Genomic DNA, 25,909 nt, shown 5'->3' on the forward strand with positions numbered 1-25,909 from the left:
TTGCTTGGCTACTGCAAAATCCTACAGTTAGGAAAATGACTTGGACATTATTACTTGGCAGAAGAATTGTTTATTCTTAATATGAATGATAAATTGAACTTTTAATTGAACAGTTACTTTTATCATATTTCACCATTTTATAAGCCCCTTACCCATTTTAAATCATTGTCACACTGTCTCTCTTTGCCTGTTGCTTTAATAAGAGTTAATGGAAGGCAAGCAATTTCCCTTTATGTTTTAGTTTGTGCAGTTGTTTAAGAGTACCTTCTGCATGGGCCTGGGTAGCTCAGTGAGTAAAGATGCTGACTATCACCCCTGGAGTTGTGTGTTAGAATCTAGGGAGTGCTGAGTGACTCCAGCCAGTTCTCCTAATCAACAAAACTGGCCCAGTTGCTAGGGAGGGTAGAGTCACATTGGGTAGCATCCTTGTGGTCAATATAATGTGGTTCGCTCTCGGTGGGGCGTGTGGTGAGTTGTGCGTGGATGCCGCAGGGAATAGCGTGAAGCCTACACACATGCTATGTCTCCACGGTAACGCGCTCAACAAGCCACATGATAAAATGCACTGGTTGACGTCTCAGACGCGGAGGCAACTGAGATTCATCCACCGCCACCAGGATTGAGGCGAGTCACTACGCCACCACGAGGACTTAGAAAACATTGGGAATTGGGCATTCCAAATTGGGGAGAAAAAGAGTATCTTCTGAAACATAATAGTAAGTAGGACAGAATTTCTAACTGGAATACACCTGGCAGTGATCACAAGAGGTAGATTCTGCTTAGAACTTAATTTAAACAAGTCTATAGAGCACAACAGTCTGGTTCCGGAAGTAAAATCCTACTGGGTTTAATTTTTTTTTTTTCATAGTGGGACTGATTATTAATGGTGACTTATAAACCTTTGAAGACAGACCTACTGTGACCTCCAAGGTTGTTAATCAATGGTTTACTGTATGTTCCTGCTGAAGCCATCAGTCTGTGTTAATTCAACTTTCAAAACTTTTATTTTTTTATTGTCAGAATTGGTGAAGAACTACACTACCCATGATCCTCAGGTGGAAAATCCACCAATCAAAGAATCTTGGCAAACAAACTGCTGCAAAAGAGCCCAGCAGCAACAGCCCACATCCATGATGCAATGCTTCATGGGATTGTAGTTAATTCACTCATTAAAGATGTTAATACTTCTCTGCTTCAACTAAAAGTTTGAAATGTGAATTCATGTTTGTAATGTGGAGCTGGTTGTTTAGTTTCATGGCTTAGAACTCTTTAATGAAGGATTTTATTAAATCCCTATGGGAAAAGTTAATGGCAGAAATACTTGCGGAACCAAGACTGAAAAGGCAAAAAAGAAAAAAACGGCACAGCCAGTGTTGTGCTCTATTGTCAGTCAAACAGGCAGTCCTGCCCAAAATTCAGTCCATTGTTAGTTTGAACAGCCTGACACAACATTGTCTCAATCATGGTACTTTGGTTCATAGTTGACTCTGCATATTAAACAGGGATTGGACCAATTAATTTAACATAAAAAAAATGACACCCAGCAGCTTTAATAAATGTGTGCATACTCCAATATGTTCAACTTGGCATTGTAATGTGTAGTCTTTGTTTTAAATGCAGACTGATGGGCTGGTGCGTGTGAATGGAGAGAGCACTCAAGGGGAGAGGAGAGAGAGTGCAGTTGGAGCGTCTCTAAAGCATCCTGTCTCCTTCTCTTCCTCACCTCCAAAGCCAGCCACTCAGACTCAACACAATGAGGAGCTAACTGTGTTAGAAACCTCACACCACCAGCAAAGCTTGCAGACTTCCTTTCAGGAGAAAGAGGTCGTAAAGAAAGTAAAAGAATGTTCTCTAAGCATTCAGGAAGAGCATAGCAAAGAAGAGACCTCAGCTACACTACAGTTAGAACCAGGTTAAAAACTATAATAATTAACCAAAGTTCTCAATATCCAGATGTTTTTCATTTTTTTAAAGGAGTAATTTAATAAGAAATACCTTTTTCCCCCCTGAGTTTGATTTTATTAAAACCTACTGTGACTTTCAGAAGTCAAAATGTTCTCCAACAAGAGCATTTATTGAATCCACAAGTGGTGGCAGCTAGTTCCAATGTCAGTACACATGACCGCCCACATATATGCACATCAAAGATGCCTATTATGTGTTCAGAAACGTGTCCCGCTCAGTCTCGGTGAGGGAAGAGTAAATGTGAAAGAAAGTATTTATCTTAAACATCAGAAGAAACTAGGATTTCTAATGTACCTAGAGAAAGCTATCCGTTAGCATCCCAATTAATGTCTATGGCAGTCTGACATCTGTCACTGGTTAAGCATCTGTTATAATATAATAAAATACTCACAATTTGTTCATGACTTGGGGAAAAAATAATAGGGAAACTTGCTTTTTGGCACCATTTGGGGTAGTTCTGGCATCTACTTGCAGTGGCTAATGGGGGAGATGCTAACCAGCTAATTCCTGAGCCCCAGAGAAAAATGAACAAATAAAATTTTAGAGTCTGCCAAAATAAGACTCCAACAGAGTCTCTGCATATCCTTCTAGATTCCAAACAATTAGGAAAGTGGCTGAAGTTTATTTTTAGCAATGTCTTTTAAGTGTGGGTTGTTTTATGAACCTGTTACAATGTAATGCAGGCTTTGAATTTAAAAAAACTTTTATTATAGGATGGGGAAAACAAACTACTGTATATTAAACCTGACAACAAACTCACACTCCTTGTGTAAGTCTACATGAAAAAATGGTATAAGTGGATCACAGGGACAAAAATAAAATGGTTACAAAATATATGATGCCTTAAAAGCAAAGGCAGGATAGAATTAATTCATTATATTTTTTTAGCAGGTAAACAGTCAATGCCTGAACCGATGGTGAAGCGCCACTGTCTTGTCACAACAACTATTATGACGGAACTCACTCAGACATACCCCATCCAACCAAATGACACGTCTAGCACAGACCAGGTGGGCCTTGATTTCTTGCTTTCACTTCAATTAAAAAAAGAATCGAATTTCATCATTAATTGTTTTGAATCATGAAAGCACATTTTTCTGATTAGGCTTGGCTCTAAAATATTTTGTTAGCTAGAAATTGTTCTTTGAATGCAACCTCTAGAAAAATATTTTTAAAATCCTTATACAGTAATCACAGTCGACTGTAAAGTTATGGAAAAATATATAGAAAATCATTGGTTAAAGGAGTGGGAACCCTGCATTTACTTAAAATGACTGAAATTACTTCATTATGTGCCTTGCTTAATAAAGTTCAGTCATGACAACTCTTGGAAAGATTTAGCATGTTATTGTGGGTATTGTGACATATTTATAGGATATTGGTCTTGGCAGACTAGATCTGCTATGTTGTTGCTGCTGCAGAAAAAGTATGATGACTTGCTACCACTAGAAAATACACAGACATACTGAGTTAAGCATATGAACATGCGGCTGCTGCTGTTGCACAGTTAGACTAAATGCAAGCCGTGCTGAATTGAGCATCCATGACATGCTGGTGCACAAATAGACATTACAAACAATCCCAGTGTGGCAGACCTAGAGAAGTGGAGCTGGGGTGGAGGTGGGTTTCAGAGGGAAAAAAACAGAAGAACGTGAAACCGGCTTATCTGCAAAACTGAGCGATTTAAATGTTAGATGAAGAGCGAGATGCAAGTTGATTGGCTACTCGATTACCTGTCAAAGGACCAATCAGCTTACACCATGTGAGCCGATTGGCTTAACATGTCACATGTGAGCAAGCCAATTGGCTAACAGGTAACAAGTTCAAAGGACCTATTAGCTTGCGCCACATAGAGTTGCATGGCTGAACTTTGATCATTTAAATGTGCTACTGCTTGGTTGGATGGAAACTCTGCTTTCATTTTCATATTGAGGTCAATGAAAAGAGAGAGGGTCTATAATTATTTTCTTCTTTAATTCCCATCAGCTTTGTGGCTCAGTCCAGAAGTTATGTGATCTGAGCACATCTAACGAGTCCAGCAAGGCTGACCAGACTTCATACTCACTCTCACTGACAGGTAATACAACTCTAGTCTTTCAGAATGTGATGGGAGGTAAAAATGCACAGTAATTGTCTAGAAATGAATCCTTGCTCAAACTTCCCCAGTTTATTAATTTACCTCCTCTTAATCATCTATTGGGTTACCTTTCTTTTATGTTTTCCAACTCTCTCTCTCTTGCTTTTTGTCTGTCTTTCTCTTTCATTGACTTTCCCTCTTTTCTGGTATCATTTGGGGGGGTCTGATAGAGTCCTCACCCACCTCTAAAAGCTCTAGGTTACGCTGGGAGTTCTTTGCTCCAACAGGTAAAACTGATAGATGAAATTAATGGCACAGGATTTCCTTATTCATGATTGGCAGAGGAGAACATATTCATCCAGCTTCCCATATCTTGTTTGTCCTCCTTTGACTCTCTCTCTCCTCTGGAGGTGCATTATATATACTTGTCTGCTGAGGGCACTGTGAGACTTTGCAAACTTTCTGGTCAAACTAAGATGGTTTTTAACCTTTCCCACTTAACACAGAGTTATGTGTCAATTTGTCCTCATCCAGCATCTGTAGCATGAACTAAGTCATATGTCGGCACTTCATAAGAGTAGATTTGATTCAGTCTGTTCATTGTGCAACCGTGCGCATCTTTGTAGAAATGGCCATATTGTTCTATGTTATATTGCTTTGAATTTCTTAGGTTTCCTTTTCTGTTTTGACAGCTCAGAGATAATACACCCCTCTTGTCTTTATCTCTATCCACCTTTCTCTATCTCCTTTTGTTTGTGTTATTTTAATGTGTAATGCTCTGTGTGTATGTATGGTCCTGTGCACAACTTTTATTATATCCATCATGAGTGATCCGATCACAAGTGGCCAGGTGAGACTGATTGCTGTTTACCTCTGGTATGTGAATCCTGTGACCACTCGTGATCAGATTTCGAGGGGAGGGTCGCTTATGTTTGTGAGTACATACACTTTTACTACGTCAGTGTGTAACTGCATGCAAAAAGGTAAAACAAGCTCAAAAAATGGCACACTCTTGCTCCCAAAAATACGTTTTATTTTTTTATTACAAAACATTTTGCCACCTGTATTTAGCATTGACCACTTGTGATTGGATCACTCAAGACAGATGTTGATATCAGGTGTAAACTGGACCCGTTTGAGCTCCCATGGTGCTATTGTTTCATTGGCATAAGTAGATGTTAAGAAGTATGTGATGAGTTTCTAAAGCCACTGTATGTCCTTTTCATTCCTACACAGATGGGATTGACTACTCCATTGAATGTGTAAGTACAGTGGTTGTGCCAAGCTCAAACCCTTTTTTCAATTCCAGAATATCTCCTCATCTTTCCTATTTCTTTCTCACTTTCCAAACTGTTTCCTTTGTTAGTCACTCATTGGAACAGTGTAGGTGCTCCCTGTCTTCTTACTGTCCTCTCCTCTATTTCCTGTATCCTTCTGTATATGCTTGTGCATCAGATTGAAACCCCAATGTTGAACCTTGCGAAAAGGGTTGACCACTGGACGTGGGATCCTAATGAAGAACGCAGGCGGCAGGAGAGATGGCAACAAGAGCAGGAACGCCTGCTGCAGGTACAATTGTCGGCTTGGGGTTTGACTGAGAGTAGTCTCACGTAGAGATCTTGCAGAATGAAGTCTGGTCCTCATCGCAGCATATTTTGGCCAGGAACTGATGATTTAGATAGGAGGAGACCGTCTGACTGACATGTAAAGCGACCTACCACAGTTAGTTTTGTTTTCATGTGCCACTTAGGTGCAGGGCTATCTGAAATAATTATACCACAATAATAGACAATGGTAGAAAATAATTCAAATAATACTGTGGCTCCTTGAACAGTTGTATAAAACACCCAAAATTAGCAGAAGATGTGTATAGACTTTGTGATCAGAGAGCACGGCTTCCCCTGAAATGTAATAAGAAATGCTGCAATGATGAGTAAATCTGTACAAATACCTAAATACATTAAATATTACACAATATGTACAACGCAATCCACCTTTTCCATCCTCTGCAGTCGACCTTTATCCCTCTCGGGAGGCTTGATTAGCCTGATACGGGACCGGGTGTGTAGGATCACACACACGCCCTCCGCCCTGCCACAGGATTTACTCATCCTCATGCCATTTCATATGTGTATGACTTTATTTCTTCTGCAAAACACAACCAACGTTTTTAAAAGAATAATTTAGCTCTACTGGTCCTCACAATGCAAGTGAATGGTGACCAGAACTTTAAAGGTCCAAAAGGGGCTTTAGGGATAAGAGTAATCCTTAAAACTCCAGTGGTTAAATCCACATTTTCTGAAGCAATATGATCGGTGTGAATGAGAAACAGATCAATACTTAAGCCCTTTTTTAAATGTTAAAAATCTAACTTTCACTTCCACATTCAGCCATCTACTGGTTGGGGCTGGTCAAAGGTGGAGATTGAGAGTAAACAAGCAGCTTCTGAAGGTATGGATTTTACCACTGAAGTCATAGCTGCCTTTATGTCCTTTTTGGACCTTCTGAGTTCTGGTCACCATTCACTTGCATTGAATGGACCAACAGAGCTGAGATATTCTTCTAAAAATCTGTTTTTGGGTGAACTATTCCTTTAATGGGAGTCTATGATAGATACCTGTTCCATTCAATTCAGTGTAACAAACAGCATCATGAGTGCTATTTGTATTAGCTCAGCATTTGATTGCCTATTAGACAATGTGTTTCAATCAATGTAAATGATGAGAGAATTTTCATTTTTGGGTGACATATCCCTTTTAAGAAAGTTTTGAGTAGTTTTGGGAGCAACATTGCTGACACTTCAAACAATAGTCTGCGCTTCCCTTTTTTCACTTTTGAAAAGCACAAGCCGTCTGCATCAGACGTTCTGTGAACGGACTGTGGCTTGTCTGTGTGTGTGTCGTCTAAGAGAAATGCACACCTGCTATTCTGGAGCAGCAACTTCCTCTGAACTGTGTTGGTTTTTGGTGTAGGTGTCAGCAATTAGGATAGCATAACATTTGTCTGTCTCTGCCTTCCCTTCATTTACTCTCAAATCCATTGTACTGTTGTCTTCTGTAGAAACAAATATCCTGTTTTTCTCTCTTTCCCTCAGTCTTTTTAACACTCTCTCTCAGATTATTTAATCCCTCTTTTTCTTTCTCTGCAGGAGAAATATCAGAGAGAGCAGGAGAAGTTGAAGGAGGAATGGGAGAGAGCGCAGAGAGAAGTGGAAGAGGAGGAGAGAAGACACCTTGAAGAGGTGCGTCATCTCATTCTTTCTACAACACAGATCACATTAACACACACACACCCTCCGTCTGGGACTAATAACGTCTTAATCTACAGGAGAGGCGAATTCTGGAGGAAACCGTGACCCCACTGACCCCTTGCTCCTCAGTTTTGTCATCCAGAAGAATTACAGAGCCCCCCTCCCTCAGACAGCCTCCACATGACACCATTGTCCTCTCACTGGCCGATTGGGAAAGGAAGCAGGAAATACTGGAGAGACAGGCAGAGACGAACCAGAGCAACGGACTGACCAACAGGTGGAATAAATACAAAATTCATTAGAACAAATATACACCTTTTCCACTGAAACAGTGCTTATGCTGGTGCTTGGCTGAGGTTTTTGTGAACCCCCTATTTCCACTCATTTGAGAGCTGAATCAATGACATAACTATGTTACCACAGGAACCTGCCCACAAATAAACATAGCGGTCTTTGTTGACAAGTCTTAAGGCTGAAACATATGTTACACAAGTATGTGAATGCAGATGCTTCTAGCTACGTAAGCTCGATTTCATGCGTTCTTGCTTTCCGAAATGTGTTCTGAAATTCGCGTTGCATTCTCAACATGGCCACAATCTCACGCTATAGCAACATTAATGTGAACTGTACACTTCTATGGTGAATTTTCTGTTTCAAGCCACTACTGTCATGGCTGAGCAACCAATTGTGGAGAATATTGCCGAACAAGTAAATTAAAGTCAGTATATTTATAGCAGCTTAACAGAAAAATAACATCCAGTTTAATGGCACGGACGTTTGAAGGTAACTCCTCAATCAACCCCTTGAGTACTGAGGTTTGTTATTGCCACAGTAAGACATGAACGCACATTAAGTATGTTTGATAGGACCGCACGTTGGCAATGTAGTGGCCTATTGCTCGCATCTGTGCACACGTGTTAGTATAAAAGGTTTCTGGACTTAGTCCTTAATTTTGAGAACTTATTTTAACATCCAAAGTCATTTAATTTATCATCTTTATGCAATTACAAGCTGGCTTTGATATACAGTATTTACATATACAGTAGTTTTTTTCAAATTGAGTTCTGGCACCTTATCAGGTGGAAATAGGGGTAACAGACAAATAAAATTGTAATGTTGAATTCACAACATATTTGGCTGTTTAAATGTTAATGTAACCTCTCTGTCTTATGAAGCACTGATGAAGTAATCACACCTGCTCAGCAAAACGGTCAGAGAACTGAACCTCAGGAGAGCCAAACAGCTACACCACAACTGAAGTTTACTCAGGGTAAGACACACACACACACACACACACACACACACATATATACATATATATATATATATATATATATATATATATATATATATATATATATATACACACACTGGTGGCCAAAAGTTTGGAATAATGTACAGATTTTGCTCTTATGGAAAGAAATTGGTACTTTTATTCACCAAAGTGGCATTCAACTGATCACAATGTATAGTCAGGACATTAATAACGTGACAAATTACTATTACAATTTGAAAAAAAAAATATTCTAGCCTTCTTAAACTACTTCGAAGAGTAGTTTCTTGTCAAAAAATCAGTGTGCAGCAATGACAGCTTTGCAGATTTTTGGCATTCTAGCTGTTAGTTTGTCCAGATACTCAGGTGACATTTCACCCCACACTTCCTGTAGCACTTGCCATAGATGTGGCTGTCTTATCGGACACTTCTCATGCACCTTACAGTCTAGCTGATCACACAAAAGCTCAATGGGGTTAAAATCCATAACACTCTTTTCCAATGATCTTTTGTCCAATGTCTGTGTTTCTTTGCCCACTTAAACCTTTTCTTTTTGTTTTTCTGTTTCAAAAGTGGCTTTTCTTTGCAATTCTTCCCATAAGGCCTCCTGAGTCTTCTCTTTACTGTTGTACATGAAACTGATGTTGAGCGGGTAGAATTCAATGAAGCTGTCAGCGGAGGACATGTGAGGTGTCTATTTCTCAAACTAGAGACTCTGATGTACTTATCCTCTTGTTTAGTTGTACATCTGGCCTTCCACATCTCTTTCTGTCCTTCTTAGAGCCAGTTGTTCTTTGTCTTGTACACCTTTGTATGAAATCTTCAGTTCATTGGCAATTTCAAGAAATGTATAGCCTTCATTCCTCAAAACAATTATTGACTGATGACTTTCTTGTAAAAGGTCAAATTTTTGACCTATTATTGACCTTATGACATGCCAGTCTATTGCAAACTGTGGCAACTCAAAAACAAACACTGAGTCCATGTTAAGCATCATTTAACAAACCAAATAGCTTTCAACTGTGTTTGATATAATGGCAAGTGATTTTCTATTACCAAATTAGCAATTTAGCATGATTACTCAAGTATAAGGTGTTGGAGTGATGGCTGCTGTCTAGATTTGATCAAAAATAACTTTTTTCAAATAGTGATGGTGCTGTTTTTTACATCAGTAATGTCCTGACTATACTTTGTGATCAGTTCAATGACACTTTGGTGAATTAAAGTAACAATTTCCTTCCTAAACAGCAAAATCTGTACATTATTCCAAACTTTTGGACGCCTATGTATGTATATGTGTGTATATATATATATATATATATATATATATATAGGGCTGAGTGAAATGATGGCAACTGTATAGACTGTGCAACAGTTGAAATTTGTCAACTGGTAGGGATTGCTTTACCCTTTATACTGTGCTGAGATGCAGAATATATTGGCACCATTATTATTGGTTATTGGCCCAATATTAGTGATTTTGTTCAAATGTATTGATATCGGTCGATATTTAATCTTCATCAGCTGATGTTGGTTGTTTAATTGTGGACACGTCTCTGCCTATTTTTTTTAATTTAGACTGCTTTTGCTTACTTTTAGCTTAAAGTGACTGATAAATTACTGCAAAACATAAAAAATTTTAAGAGCACTAAATCTTGAAGAGCGCATTTTTTTTGCAGAACGTAACCTAAAAGGGGAACAAAGTGATTTTCAATTGTTCCAGAGGGAAAACTTTATTTTTAAATGCTGGTAACTGGTTATAACTGCTTAATTTTGTTCCATATTTTTTTATGAAACCAAAGGTCAAAGGGTTTATCAGAGTAAATCTATGGAACTACACCACTTCAGATTGCACGAACAAAAATGAAACGTGCTTTAATCCTGAAGGAAACTGCTGCATCACACATTTCTTTGCATTATCGCCCATTGTGGATATCAAATTCTGTGAATGAAGACCTTTTAACAACTATGTATAAATACTACAGTATACATGCTCGACTAATCCAGATACAAGGATAACATTATTAGAGGTACAAAGTACATTTCTCAGTTGTTTCAAAGTCTTCACTGAATTATTGTTAGATATGATGCATTAATACAGATTTGATGCTGCCGAGTTTTGACTGAGAAGCAGATCTGTAATTAAAATTATACTTAACTGTTAATTAAATGTATGCTTATGATTTCTATTATGATAAATCCACCACACAATAAAACATTTAAGTGCTTATCTTTGCTTATTTTAGTGAGACAAGTGGCTTATTTTGGGCTTGTTTTTCCAGACCAGGTCACTTGTTTCTCTTTCGAGATCTGGCAACATTGCTCTTGGTATTTCACCCACCACAAAAACATTTCGTTTTTAGTCCCTGCATTCAACTAAAAGACAGAATGCCACTAGAGTACACATTTAGAGCTGTTGAAATTAGCAGACACTTCTACTTCTTTGTGTGTTATTACAGATGGCTCATGGAACTGTAAGTCTAAAAGCAGACAAGAGGATTTGAAGAAAACTGCCTCACTGGACCGTAAACAGAGTCCACCCCAGAGCCAGACCGCAGGAATGAGGAGGTGTGTATGTGTGGGAAAGCATGCAGTCTTGCTTAAACACACAGGCTGGTTGGCTTTGCTATGTGCAGAGGATGTTTAATAGATCAGATCATTTTTTATTTAGTTTTTTGCCACATGGAAAATTTTAGCAAATTGTATGCTTGTTTTGTGTATGTGTGTGTATGCGTGTGTGTGGCTGCTGGCAGGACTGAGTCGTGTGAAAATGTATTAGGAACACAATCATCAAAATCACCTTCACCATCACAAGACATGCCGCCTCCATCCCCCAGCAGGTACGAGCCTTCACTCCAACACATACTAGAGTTCACATACAGATATGTGTTTTTGTATGTGGAGCATTTAAGTAATAGGCATCCCTAGGTGGAATCTGCAGACTTTTTTTCTTCTTTTTTTTTACATTTTCGGTGATGATTTTGGGAGGATATCAGCAGAGTTCTGCTGAATGGATTTAAACATGCCAAAATGTTTTAAGCAGAGCTGACACAACATTTAAATATAATCACATAAGCCAAAAAAATGTAACAAACCATAAATGCAAAGGGCACTTGATGTGTAGAACTTTGAAAGACGCATGTTTGCATTTTACAAAAATCTACGAATCTTTCTGCTAGGATCTGTGGGCGCAGATTCTGTTTTTGCCTGTTAATAGGCTACAAATGCACTTGAGCTGTTGAACTTGCATGTAAGATACTGTATAATGCATCTATTTTAAATGTAAGTTATGTATGGCAGAGTGGCCACCATGATTCGAAGCCATTGTCAAAATTTCATTTCAAGAGTTGCTTAAACATGCTGAATGCTTATGTAAGCAAAATTCCATACATGCTTTCAATTGCATTTCCGCTTGTGTTTACACATTCCAAAATGTATGCCTGCCCAAGTGCATGCTGTCATTAAATAGTAAGAAATTCTGAATTGCATGTGCATTTTTTAATTAATCGTTTAGTAAAAAAAATGCTAAATACGTTTTTACTAGTGGACTCACGCTTTTTTAAACCCCACTATGTGAGTATATACACCGATCGGCCACAACATTAAAACCACCTACCTAATATTGTGTAGCCCCCCCTCATGCCGCCAAAACAGCACCAACTCGCATATCAGAATAGCATTCTGAGATTCTATTCTTCTCACCACAATTGTACAGAGCGGTTATCTGAGTTACCATAGACTGTCAGTTCAAACCAGTCTGGCCATTCTCTGTTGACTTCTCTCATCAACAAGTCATTTCCATCCACAGAACTGCCGCTCACTGGATGTTTTTTGTTTTTGGTACCATTCTGAGTAAATTCTAGGGACTGTTGTGCGTGAAAATCCCAGGAGATCAGCAGTTACAGAAATCCTCAAACCCTCAGCCTGTCTGGCACCAACAATCATCCATGCAATTATCTAATCTGCCAATTGCGAAGCAGCAGAGCATAAATTCAAGCAGATATGGGTCAGAAGCTTCAGTTAATGTTCACATCAACCATCAAAATGGGGAAAAAATGTGATCTCAGTGATTTGACCATGGCATGATTGTTGATGCCAGATGGGCTGGTATGAGTATTTCTGTAACTGCTGATCTCCTGGGATTTTCACACACAACAGTGTCTAGAATTTACTCAGAATGGTGCCAAAAACAAAACAAATCCAGTAAGCGGCAGTTTTGTGGATGGAAATGCCTTGTTGATGAGAGAGCTCAACAGAGAATGGCCAGACTGGTTCGAACTGACAAAGTCTACGGTAACTCTTAGGTGAGAAGAATAGAATCTCAGAATGCTATTCTGAGATGCGTGTTGGTGCTGTTTTGGCAGCACGAGGGGGACCTAAACAATATTAGGCAGGTGGTTTTAATGTGGTGGCTTAACTGGGGCCTGGGTAGCTAAGTGGTAATGATATTGGCTACCACCCCTTGAGGTCGCCAGTTCAAATCCCAGTGCGTGCTGAGTGACTCCAGCCAAATCTCCTAAGCAACCAAATTGGCCCAGTTGCTAGGGAGGGTAGAGTCACATGGGGTAACCTCTTCGTGGTCGCTATAATGTAGTTCTCGCTCTCAGTGGGGTGCGTGGTGAGTAGAGCGTGGATGCCGCGGTGGATGGCGTGAAGCCTCCACAATGGCTATGTCTCCGTGGCAACGCGCTCAACAAGCCACATGATAAGATGCGCGGGTTGACGTCGCAGACGCGTAGGCAGCTGGGATTCATCCTCCGCCACCCGGATTGAGGCGAGTCACTACGTGACCACGAGAATTGAGCATTCCAAATTGGGTGAAACAAATGTTGTGGCTTATCAGTGTATGTATTTAATATAAAATTCTGAAATTCATAAAATTCTACTTTTCATTCAACTTGTTATGCTGATAATAATTTCTAAAGAAAATTTTGTATTCATGTAGAAAACAATGTAAGACTTTTAGACCCCACTGTATGTACCTTACAAATATTATGATGTTCTAATTGGTAATGTTCTATTCATAAAGTTTATTTATTTGAGTTTTTTATTTGCGTACTCTGCAGGTCAGTAAGTGGAAAGAAGCTCTGCTCTAGTTGTGCGCATCCATTGGGCAAAGGAGCAGCTATGATCATTGAAACCTTGGGGCTGTACTTTCATATTCAGTGTTTTAAGGTAATGTTCAATTGTTTTTCTCTCTGTATATGTACAGTATGTGGGTACTATGTGCATCCTCTTACACTGACATTTTATGTGTTCTAGTGTGGCATGTGTAAAGGGTTACTTGGCGACATAAGTGCAGGAACTGACGTCAGAATTCGAAACGGACTCCTTAATTGTCAAGAATGCTACATAAAATCACAGGGTGAGTTTTAAGTGTCTCAAACATGCTAACCTTTTTGTTCTTAATTGTGCAGGGTTTTTTGTTTACAAAATGAAGACTGAACAGTCCACAAATTCTGTCTTGCTCAGCCACGACAGAGCCAGAGACTACAACTGTCAAAATATTGGCGACATTAGCAAAAGGGCTTGCTTGGGTTTGATTGTTACCACTTCGATTTCAAATATGGCTTCATATGTTCAGTCAACATTGTAAACCAGAGATCTTTTACCAAATCTTTACAAAAAGATTTATACTGTAGTCTGACCAAAATGGTTGACGTCACACAGTCTGACTTGTCTATTATACAAGATCTCACGGTCTGATCATACACTCTGACAAGCAACAATCGTAAATGATAGGGAAAAAATGCAGTCTACAACACCGGGCTTTAACATGTATTAAGTGTTCTTTGGACATAGCAGAAGAGCTGCAAACACTACTAATGGAAATGTTTGATGTATGAACTTTATTAATCTTTTTGGAAGGATGTTATGACAATCAAACAGATCTTTACGTGGCTCCTCTTTCCTTGCAGCTGCTGGCCAGCCAACAACATTGTGATGCCTCTGCACTCCTGACGAGCAACTGTATCCAAAATCAAGTTGAACCAAGCCAGGACCATACCCAAAAAGAAATAATTTTATGTTTATATGTTTCCAACATTGTTCCTGAAAGCACAATCATACATAGTCTACTAAATTCATGAGTACAACCGGTCTTCTTCTGGACTACGTTAGACTGTAAAGCAAAGACTGTTCTTGTGCTTGTTGAAGTAGGGTTTTATCACGTACAGTTTGAGTCCATAAAATTTTAAAGCGAGTTCATACTCTAATACTAGTAGCTTGTTCATACTATTTGTTTTAAACTTTATAATGAGAAGCAATAGTAGCGACACTTTACCTCACAGTGTCCATGTTACACACATGACATATTTCAGATATTTTGATAGCAATAACAAGTGTAAATAAAAGCTCTTCCACAAAGAAAATACAAATTGACCACAAGTTGGTCATGAGTATTTCCAGAGACAGGAGGAAATAGGGTACTAGAGAAATGAATGGGAGGAATCGCTTGGCTCAAGATGGCTGCTATAGAGCCAATTGCATTTTTGATCGAGTCTGTTAACTCAAAAAAAAAAAAAAAACACATGCACAATAACTAGACTGAAACTCAAAATACAGTATTTAAGTGGTTTTTGAGGTTAAGAAGTACAATTTATTATACTACTTTTTCAATTTGCTAACAGTATGTTATTGAAAGATAATCTTGACAAACATATTTCAGTTTTTCTCCATTCAAATAGATATAAGCTTTTTATAGCCATTGACAGAAAATAGCTGCCCAGGGTGTTTGGGGGTGGGGGTGGTGGGGGGCATATTTATGTTAATACACAGTAACATGGGCACTGTTATGTAGAGTGCCACTAAACTGTTCATTACTATTGTGAGGAATTTTGAACACAAGGAAGCACATCAAGTTATTGATCAAGTCAAACTAAGTCTGTGTTTCTTGAGGGAAGCATGTACAAGGAGAACAGCAGAGGACCTAATACAGAGCCTTGTGGCACTCCATATTTGTGTTTCTCAAAGTGGTTGTGGTTGGATAATATTATTATATTAATAATACATCATCTCTGTTTTTCTAAGCCAGCGGGTCTCTCAAATTATTTGGCCAGAAACTCTGTGTACTTCTAATAACAGATGAACACATGATTTGCAACACTTAGGTCTGGCAGATTTGTCCTTATGCCTTAACTGACAATATGAAATGAATACCGACAAGATTGACCCCTTATTTGTTTGTAGTTTTAAAAAATGTCTCGATGAACTGGAATAGTTTTGATTTAAAAATGATGTTCCCTTCTATATTTTGCATTGCCAATTTTTCTCGTTTGATACTTTATTTTGTGCAGTATTGTTTAAGAGGCTGTGTAGGGAGCATGTTGTTTCGTGGCACATTCAGCTAGTGTGTAGATCTTTACATTTCCAGTAGATTATTTTTCTTAATTTCTGTTATTAATATGTATGTTTTTCTCTGCATTTGAATGGCTAGAAGATTGCATGATCCCTGAAACTTTCCTTGGTTACACTTTACATTACAGTGTCCATGTTACAGATATTACATGCTACTAAAATTAATAACATTACCAATGTGCAATTTCAAGCAGCTCCACATAATTATATACTAAGTGCTTGGTGTTTAATAATAAGATATGACTGACATGGACACTGTAATGCAAAATGTGAACCTTTTAGTTTTAAAATATCTAGTTAAAATCTGTTTTATTTGTTTTGTTGCCTTTGATCTCTTCTTAACTGCAATGTTGTGCCTTAGAAATGTGCTCCTAGATAAATTCTAGTGTTGGCCACCCTTGCATCCAAAGCTTCAATTTACCAATGTAAATTGGTTAGAGATTTATGCATATGCACGGAGCACTCTGCTTCTACCCTGGTACTTTAGTCAGTAATTCTTTAAGCGAATGAACAATAGATTTAAAAATGGAAAGCCCACCCTCTGTATGGAAGCAGTTTAGACATTTCATGTGCATTAAGAGATGTGAAATTGTTGAACATCCATATTTGTTGAGCTCTAAAGAAACTGAAAAGGCCTTTATTTTCAATGGAATATCCATGCCACAAAGGCAGACTGTATTCAGCAACGTCAGCAAATAACTCCTGCTCATACTTTCTGTTAATATTTGAGATTAAAAAGACAGTTATTTACATCTGGGGGATTTTAACAATTGCCTGTATATCATTTGTTTTATTTATGTAACGTAAGAATATGAACTGTAACTAGAGCAGCAGTAAGGCAATAATTTCTGGAAAGAGTAGCCAAGGAGTGAGTGTGACAATTACCTTTTTATTCTACGTATATTTATTATACCCTCTCAAAATGGGTGATATATGAAAACCTACAATATGCTGAAATGCAATGGCTTTTATAGCAAGTGTATGTTTTTTAAATAAACTATAATAAACTATTTTAAATGCACCTATATTCTACCTGAATGGTTGTGTTTGTGACTGTGAGAAGACTTAAAGAATTGGTTTAGAAAAAAAACTTTTAAATCAAATCAAAGTGGATATTTACTACAAACTAATATCACGAAACAAGTCACACATACATTTTATGTTAATGCTTATTGGTTATCCTTAGCGAAAACAACACATGATAAACAAGAAAAGCACACTCCGAAAAGGACTCCAACCGGCGTGAGAGGCGGACACGCTAACAAGGAGGCTAGAGGCTACAACATGTAATGACAGTCGGTAGTGCACCTCTTGAGGTTTAGCCTACTATTGGTGAAAGCCAGCCAGATGATGATCTTCAGACTTTAAGGACAAAAACAAATATTAATTCTTACCCACTGACTTCTTTCGGACAAATCCCCAAAGCCTCATATGCTTCATTTTTGCTGTCTTTCCTGCTAATTGTGTTAACTCGCCACCAAGTAACGTTAGTTGATGTCAATGACTGTGCAAGCTCCTCCCCTACCTGCTGCATATTCAACAGAGAGGAAGAAACTGAGTCGCCCATAGGCTACCGACAGCAAAGGAACTTATTCTATAGGCTAGATTATGCCTATGTCTATGTTTTTACAGGCTGTATGCAGTATGTGCAAAGCCAAAGCACAATGAAATAAGGCAACTTATGATTTCAGGGGTTTACATAGGCTATTGTCCGGTTTCATATTTGTCAGTCAACTTTTCAAAATACATTCGGGGCTACACTCAAAACATTCGGGGCTGAAGCCCCGGCAAAATCGTCTGTCGCCGCCTCTGAATCCCACACTGATATTAAAATATCCCCTCAATTAAATGACACCTGCAATCGACTAAAGCTAATAGCAATTGGCAGGCTATGAAGTAAATCAACTACGTAAAAAAAAAAAGGACAAGCCCTTCTTTAAATCGAGCCTCAACTTCCTGTTTCAAGAACAAAAAAATTTCAACAGGAAAGAAACTTGTGTGCAGCAAACTGTTTCATGGGGACTTGAATATAATTCAAGTGCTTTAACAAAAGCTTTAAACCCTACAAAATATCCCATCTCATTGACTTATTTACTGTCTGAGGCAATAAAAAGCATATAATAGATCTGCTGTCGACACAGCTGAACTTGAATTGAAGACACAAAGCAGTCATAAAAAGTCTAAAAAGATAAAATATTTATTATTTAAATATAAAAGAAAATTAAGCTTATTAAAAAAAAAAAAGATCAGTAGAATGTCCAGAAGCTAATGTCCAAAAGTGCAGAAAGTTGTTCTGCTTCTGATGATCTTATAGTCCCTAGTGTGATGGGCCTCTTGTGCTCCTGCAGTCCTGATGTTAACATTCTCTGGCCAGTTGGTTCCTGATATCATAATGCTGAAGATAAATAGATAAACCAAATGTCAAAAAATTGGCTGATGTACTTAGAAATACACAGACAAACATACTCTACCTGTGCATAAACAGTTAAACCGAAGTCTTTCATAATTACAAAGATTCACAGGAGAACTTGGACAGGGTCAATGTCTTCATGGGTCAGGCACTCAAGACGAACCTGCTGAAAAACTCAAGGGACATAGAGCATAGATACAGAATATGTACATACTTACAAAATGTATACATACTTACCTTAGAGAGACTATATGAAACAGGGAAGGGGTTAAACAGAGGGGTGGGGTCAGGGGAGGTACAGAGTCTAAATGGTCTCTCAGATTGTGTCCAGGCCTCTCATCAGCTGTATGCACTCAGCGATGAGGGCGGATACTTTATTGACCAGCAGGTCTGGGCTGTAGTAAGTGTCTAGAGGCAGGTTGGCAAGGGCTTCAAGGAGGTCCATAAGATAGCCCTGTATATAAAACACAACTTAATCCCCAAAAATCCACAAATAACATTAGTTCAAAGCTGTGAACTTGGAGAAAACACAAAGACTAATAATTGAACAAAAATCTGGGCTGTTTACTTGGAATATTAATCCAAAACAGAAGTGGAAGAGTATTAGACTTATACTTACATGAATCTGCCAGAACTGTTGATTTGCAGCTGGCTCCCAATCACCTGGAATATCCCAAGTGCTGATGAGGACGTTTAGGTGCTCCAAGAACCCTCCATTGCATACCTATAACATTATGGTAATTGCCAGGTAAAGATGAAGTATATCAAGCAAGGATCTGAAGAATAAAAATTCATTTGCAAATGTTGCTTTGGCACTCACAGCCACAGGCAAGTTGTTCTGGACAAGGCCAACCAGGATGAATTCAAAGAAGACATCCAGGAAGTTCAACTGATGAACCTGGATCAGAAGGACCAGCTGTTATTATTTGGATACTTTTGGTTTGATAAAGACTGGAGTAGCAAAGGATGTCTCATATGTGGTGAAATGTTTTCATAGTAAAAACCAGCAGGCACTTACTCCGACATCATGCAGCTCCTTCTTCACAGCATCCCGCTGGTCTGGCTGTCTCAGGAGACGAATGACACGGTCATAGGCCTCCTTGAAGATATTCACATCCTGTTGAAGACAAGAGCAATCAGTGACATCTTGTCAACATGTGCTTCAAACTACCAGTCTGAATGAAAACAAATGAAATTAAGGTTTACCTGTTTATTGGCAGCCACCAGATGTGACAGCAAGTTCTTCCCGGCCACATACAGAGTATTCTGCACATTGCCATGGGAGAGCAGTGTCTGTAGGGCGTGAGAAGATACCATTAAACCCCTGCAGTGCCCACAACTACTGGCAAACATAAAACAAAGCTTTGAGACTGGTACTCACAGAGAAAGCCGAGCGCAGAGCCTCGAGCTTCAGTGGGATGTCAAAGACATAAAGACTGTGAAGATGGAGGCTGTAAGACAAAGAGACAACATCTGTAACAAGTGCAGTCTATAGTAAAGTTACAAACTGGTATTAACCAGGGCTGGACTGGAAATCTGGCATAACGGGCATTTTCCGGCCGGCCAGGAAACGGTCTGAATGAGCCGCGATAAGATTAAATGAGTCGCCGCTATGCAGAACAGACCACAAACGGTGCCGCTATATGCAGAAAAGGACAGCAAACAACCCCCATCCCCCCGCTCAACTTTTGGGCCAGTTGCTATGTAAAATCCCGGTCCAATTTCTCTTCCCAGTCCAGCCCTGTTTGGAACCAACTGCAAACGTGATAAACTACACTCACCTGGTGTTAGGAAGCTCCCTCTCCACAGGAGTCAGGTCCTCATCATCACTGCCCTACAAAACAAAATATAATCTAAAGTGAGTAACAGCATTCGAGATAGTGTTTAAAACACCTTGAAAACATGGCCTCGATTTTGGACTAGATCACAAGGTTTTTTCAAGTTACCTCAGAATAATCTGAGTTCTCAGACTCTGGACCACATTCAGACTCAGAAGGACAGTCAAATGACTCCTCCTCAGCCCACGAAGAGGTTGTGATCTGGCCATCCATCCCTAAACTCATGCTGAAATGGGCCACTGAGAGGTGTGTGTGCTGTAAATCCAAGACACACAGAGGCAGTGAAAATACATAAACACGTCAGCTTCTTTACAGTACCCTGGAATCAGCAACCACATTAGTGTTCTTATGGAAGTAGAGAACAATCCCATATTTACCGAGTGGACTTCAACAGTCGTCTCCAAGCGCAAATGGGAGACATACTGCATTATCTGCCCACACACAAGCTAAGAAAGAAAACACAGTGTTTAAATGTTCAGATTTCTGATTCTGACATTAAAGAGTCAAATTCACAAGGAAAACGTTTAGAATGTGAATTACCCCTGCGCCAAAGCAAGCCTGCTTGATCATGCGGTAGTACGGTCTGCCCTGAAAGGGAAAGAGTAATCATGTTAACTTTGTGAACACTCAACAACAGCGACTATTTCGTTAAATTACCATATATAAAAGGCTCTTACATTTGGATCCAACATAGTCTTCTCAGTGGAAAGTGCCCACCAAAGCCTGGTCTCCACACCTCTCACCATGTGTGCGAAGCAATATTTAATCTCTAGACGCTATGAAGATCATGATAAACAATCAGAATTTACAAATTTTCAACTGGCCTTCCTCTAGGGACACCATTCAATTTGCATTCTCAGCAAAATGGATATTCATTTTCTAAATGAATGGTCTGGTACCTCAAACTCAGACTCCTCTGAGTCGGTGAACTGAAAGTGTGTAGTCCCCCACGCTGGCTTCAGTCCGCCATTCTGGATAAACTGTGTGAGAGAGAATGAAAGTGCCATACACTTACAGAATATGCATATGATTGGAAAAAAGAGAGAAAATGAAAGAAATTCTTTAAAAACAAGTTGAAGTGACTTAGCAACATCTCAGTCTCACCGGGACTAAGGCAAGTACTCCAAAATCCAAAGTTGGGTGCAACTCCAAAGTATCACTGAGATCCTGAGCAAGATTGAAAATACACTAAGATTAATGTGAATTTTAAGTCAATTGTCATAAAAAGATTTACAGTCACATCATTGTCAATATTCCCAATCTTACCTCAAATGCAACACTATTTACAGGAGAGCCCTCCAGAACTGTTATGCACTCTAAACAAAACAAACACAAGACTCCTGTAGTGCAAAAGACTAGTGACACACTGTTCTAAGGTTGAGTCACGTTACTATAGCAACACGCTCAATTAGCTAAAAAACAAATAACAAGATAAACGTTACAAATAAAAAATAGCCTTTATGCTAGTATAGACAAGGGATATAAAGTAAATGTGTTTCTGGTAAGAAAAAAGTGTCTCAGAGAAGATAAATAGGAGCAACTACTACAGTACTGTAATTAGCAAGTTAGCTGCTATAAAATGCCCAAACTTGCTTCAGTCTTTAACAACATCAGCCGTTTACATAAGAATAAAAACAAAAAAGACACAAATTTGTACCCAAGGCATAGATTTAGCTTGAACATGGGGGGAACTACATGTTACATGTTTCCATTGCTCGTGGTATAAATATTGGGGTACCTCTCCCCCATCCCCCTTGGAATTTACGCCCCTGTTTGTACCAACCTTCGGTCCAGTGATGGTCCTCCTCGACTCTCTGAATCCGCCGATCCAGAAGAGAAGACTTGGCAAGTAAGCCACACCTGTAAAGGCAGTATAACCCTCCTGCGGTGACAGCGAGGGCCGTCGCTATCTTCAGCCGTCCTTGGCCGAGACAATCAAAGATGACAGAGTTCATTTTGGTTCAATGTATGTCTGCTCGCAAAGCAATTCAATATTGTTGTGACAGCTGTTACCAATAAACGCACGAACAACGCAGTTTAGAACGTTCAAATCAAATCAAAACAAAATCAAATAATAACAAATCAAATCAAATCCATCAAAGCTTATTAAATACAGCATGCATCAGTATTTAGTAACAATGAAATGTTGTTTCTACAAACTCAAAATGACTTTAAATTAAATACAATTTAAAATAATTACAAAATTAAGTATTGAAGATGGCGAATTAAATAAAAACTTTTAAGATGAATTATGTTGAATTATTACACGTTTATATATTATGTTAAGCTTGGTTTATGTAACGCAGTTGACAAGTCTTCTTTCATTTGACATTGAAATTGCATCATGATATGATTTTTAAAGTGCTGCCCTTGACATAATCGGATGTCCTATGATTGGGCAATAATTGTGGATGGCTACGTCACTGTCTTTACAACAAGTGTCACATCGTTTGGTTGAATCAGTTATAATTTTGACTTTTAACAATTTTTTATTTTATTTTAAAATTAAACCATTTTTATATCAATTCTAAAGGAAAGCCTGAGTTGAAGGCACATAGCCGTAATAGGATAATGTATAAGCTGGACATAGATACTATTATATATAAATATATATATATATTTGGCCGCGAAAGGTGCAGAATGGGCCGCCATAATTTAAAATGAGACGCCGCGTAATGCAGAACGCGATTTGACAGAAGCGCAGACGCGTCGCCGATATCAGTGAGATATCTAGAATGTTAAATATCTGGACCCGTCTGCTATTCCAATTTGCGCAATGTGAAATGTGTTTAGACTGAATACAACTGCAGCGTTGACCTACAGCCAATGAGAGAGCAAGAAATGGGGCACGATGAAGTTTCAATCGGAGGAGTCATTATGTACCTGCAACAGAACTTCAACTAGCATGTCTGCGTTATCAAGAAAGTCTCATTGGACTGAATAAATGGAGGAAAAATTTGTGGAACATTGGCAGGAGCACCAGTGCCTATTTAATCTGAACTGTACCACAACCGGGTGGAGAAAGAGAAGAGTTTGAGAGAAATTGCCAATTCTCTTGGACAGTTAGGTAAGCAAATAGGTAGATTTTTCAGTAGGAGGGACTTTTTCATAATGTAACCAATAAAATATATGACTAAAAACATACACATCATATTCTGAAATGTATAACATATGATTTGTCGTGTAATTTCGCCATGACCTCGATGACAAGACAGACAGTTGTGTAATATGAACGGTACCACGATCCGACGTCTTTGCAAGTCGTGATGTGTGTAGGAGGCATAACGATCTTGTTACAGATGTTAGAAGCTGCTGTGTTTTAGCAACATACATATAACACTGGATTTTGTTGTTCTACAACTATTCTTTTTAAGAACAGTATGATTGATTGATAGAGTAAAAATTTACATATTAACACCAATAGTCCTTGTGTCCTAAAATTAAAATCACACAAGGTTTAACTTAGGATCTTATACATAATTTTGACTATTTATGTCAAAAAATATAAATTCAATATTGTTTTACCTCACTTTACTCACTATAATATAACTCTTTTGTGATGACTTTATGGTAATGTACATGAAAATTCAAGAATCATGATAGATCTTAGGGCAATCCCACTGATCTGCTCTTCCCAATACATTTTCTTCAATGGTATTGGTCTACAATTTGACATATGTAGCACTTGATGAATTAGTTATTTGAAGCTGATTTGCAATAAGTTATGTGCTGTATCTGTTCTTTTGCATCACAGATGATTCAGGGAGGAGAGAGGATGTCGAGGATAGTACTAGAGTGGAAGATTTAGGAACTGTAGAAACAGGCCCAGCCAGAGCAAAACTCAAAGAATACCCTCTCACCAGCTTTGGACTACAGGGAAGCGGTTGCTAGTGTGAAAATAACATTGTCTGGGCTAAGCCCCGGATGTCCTTCAATGCTGGAAACCAGTGACGTGCGGTGATGTCTTAAAGAGGCTAGGCACTGAGTTATGAAAGCCAGATTACCTGATTTATTGTTTAAGCTAATAATACGTAATAACAGTGAACGTTACACACAAGCGCGGCATATCAAGAAATGTACAAATCAGGATGTATATCTTGTACTCTCTCTCTCTCTCTCTCTCTCTCTCTCTCACAAACACACACACACACACACACACACACACAAGTGCGTAAACAGTGAACGTTATGCATTTATCAGATCCTTCAAAACCTCTCGGTTTTCCTTTACCTTTTCATTGTGGTAGGTTATATTCAGCTTCCTTTGCTCGTCAAGTGCAAGGTCGATCCGAGATTTTCCAAAGGTTTTCAGTGTAATTTGACACTGGATGTGAGCTGACGACTTTTCATGCTTGGTTAAAGCTGCGGGCAGGTTGTTCAAATCACAATATCCCGCTGAAGTCCAAACAGTCTGACTGGTTGAAAAAAGCAGGCAGGGATAGCAGTACAGCCGCTGATTGTTAGCGCAGCCACATCTTTTCTACCAATCAGTTTGAAATGATCGGATACTTTTTGGGCCCTTTTGCTGTACTAGTCCATCTAAGGCTGGCGTAGACCTCCCTCTTGCAATTAACTCCTATTTGGAATTAAAATCGAGCTTGGAAAAATTTCTTAATTCCGTGATTACGGCTGGTGCTGTCATTTTGAATTTTGCGGGATTAGGCATGTACGCTTAGCTGTGGTGTAATGACGTTAGCTACGCAAATGTCCAGGAATATCTCGATTTTAATTGGTCCATGTCTGATACGTAACGGAGATGATTACGGGCATAACATATTTAAGTCAAAAGGCACAGCAGATTTGTGCTTTTTACCGTACATGTTAAAGAATACAGGATCGAAGCGCGATGCCAACATGGGTTTTCCACTTGTCGTCTGCAATGAATGGACCGTAAAAGCACTGCTTATTCTACCATTTGTTTTTAGTTGATTATGCGTAACTGCTACATTTGTCATCATAACGTCTAAACAACTGGAATAACACACATATTGCATATATAAATCACAAGAATAAAAAGTAAAAATCCAAATACAAGTTTATTATTTAATAAACATTTTATTTTTGAATTTTGGCAGGGTAGGCAGTGCCTAGTTTGCCTACCCAGACCGCACGTCAGTGCTGGAAACGCCTCTGGTGGGATTTATTGGAAACATCAGCATACATCAGCATAAGATCATCATTATATGTATTTGGTCCAATTTCCTGGAAGAGGAAGTCTGTAAATTTACCTCTGCTAATAGTTCATCTCTATTATATAGATTCAATATTAGTTTGGTCAACTTTTAAGAGTACACTTGCATATACTGTAAATGGCCTCAAAGCTTGAAGACATGGACTAAAAGCCACTCTGTGGATTTTGATTTCATGTGATCTTCTGTTATTTCAGCTGCTATGTTTTATTTTTTGAATTGTACTAAAAGGGGTTTACTGCTATTCCAGGTAATTCCTGTTTTAATCCACAGCCAATAGAAGGACAGATTATCTGAATAAAATTAAAGTAAATAACATTGTATATATATCACTGGCTCAGTAATTAATTTAATTTGTTAATATCATGTTACTGTGATATTGTGTATGAAGACCACATGCCCTTGGAGGAACAGCATTTATTTTTATACATATTTTTTAAATTTAACCAAACTGATCTTCATGGTAATCATTTAATTATTTGGTATTCTTATAGATTTGGAACTGGTTTGATTTAGTGTGTTTTTAAATTGTCAACATACACTCACCGAGCA

General features: G+C 38.6%; 1 protein-coding gene across 5 annotated transcripts in view; it reads left to right on the plus strand.

Moving 5' to 3' along the window:
• The window catches only part of limch1a (LIM and calponin homology domains 1a), a 66,639-nt gene extending 51,328 nt beyond the window's left edge, over window positions 1–15,311 (plus strand). For 3 of the 5 annotated variants that reach the window (XM_052137735.1, XM_052137739.1, XM_052137740.1), the window contains 13 exons: window positions 1,621–1,912; window positions 2,854–2,975; window positions 3,952–4,042; window positions 5,279–5,304; window positions 5,498–5,611; window positions 7,191–7,283; window positions 7,370–7,569; window positions 8,468–8,562; window positions 11,025–11,133; window positions 11,319–11,405; window positions 13,632–13,740; window positions 13,828–13,930; window positions 14,484–15,311. In XM_052137735.1, the coding sequence (XP_051993695.1) occupies window positions 1,621–1,912; window positions 2,854–2,975; window positions 3,952–4,042; window positions 5,279–5,304; window positions 5,498–5,611; window positions 7,191–7,283; window positions 7,370–7,569; window positions 8,468–8,562; window positions 11,025–11,133; window positions 11,319–11,405; window positions 13,632–13,740; window positions 13,828–13,930; window positions 14,484–14,509 (1,467 nt within the window). In that variant the 3' untranslated portion in view covers window positions 14,510–15,311. The remainder of the gene's footprint in view (window positions 1–1,620; window positions 1,913–2,853; window positions 2,976–3,951; window positions 4,043–5,278; window positions 5,305–5,497; window positions 5,612–7,190; window positions 7,284–7,369; window positions 7,570–8,467; window positions 8,563–11,024; window positions 11,134–11,318; window positions 11,406–13,631; window positions 13,741–13,827; window positions 13,931–14,483) is intronic. The other 2 variants (XM_052137736.1, XM_052137737.1) reach the window with 2 other exon arrangements.
• Window positions 15,312–25,909: the final 10,598 nt, after the last annotated feature.

The sequence above is a fragment of the Xyrauchen texanus genome, chromosome 11, assembly GCF_025860055.1.
Source record: "Xyrauchen texanus isolate HMW12.3.18 chromosome 11, RBS_HiC_50CHRs, whole genome shotgun sequence".
Lineage (NCBI taxonomy): Eukaryota > Metazoa > Chordata > Actinopteri > Cypriniformes > Catostomidae > Xyrauchen > Xyrauchen texanus.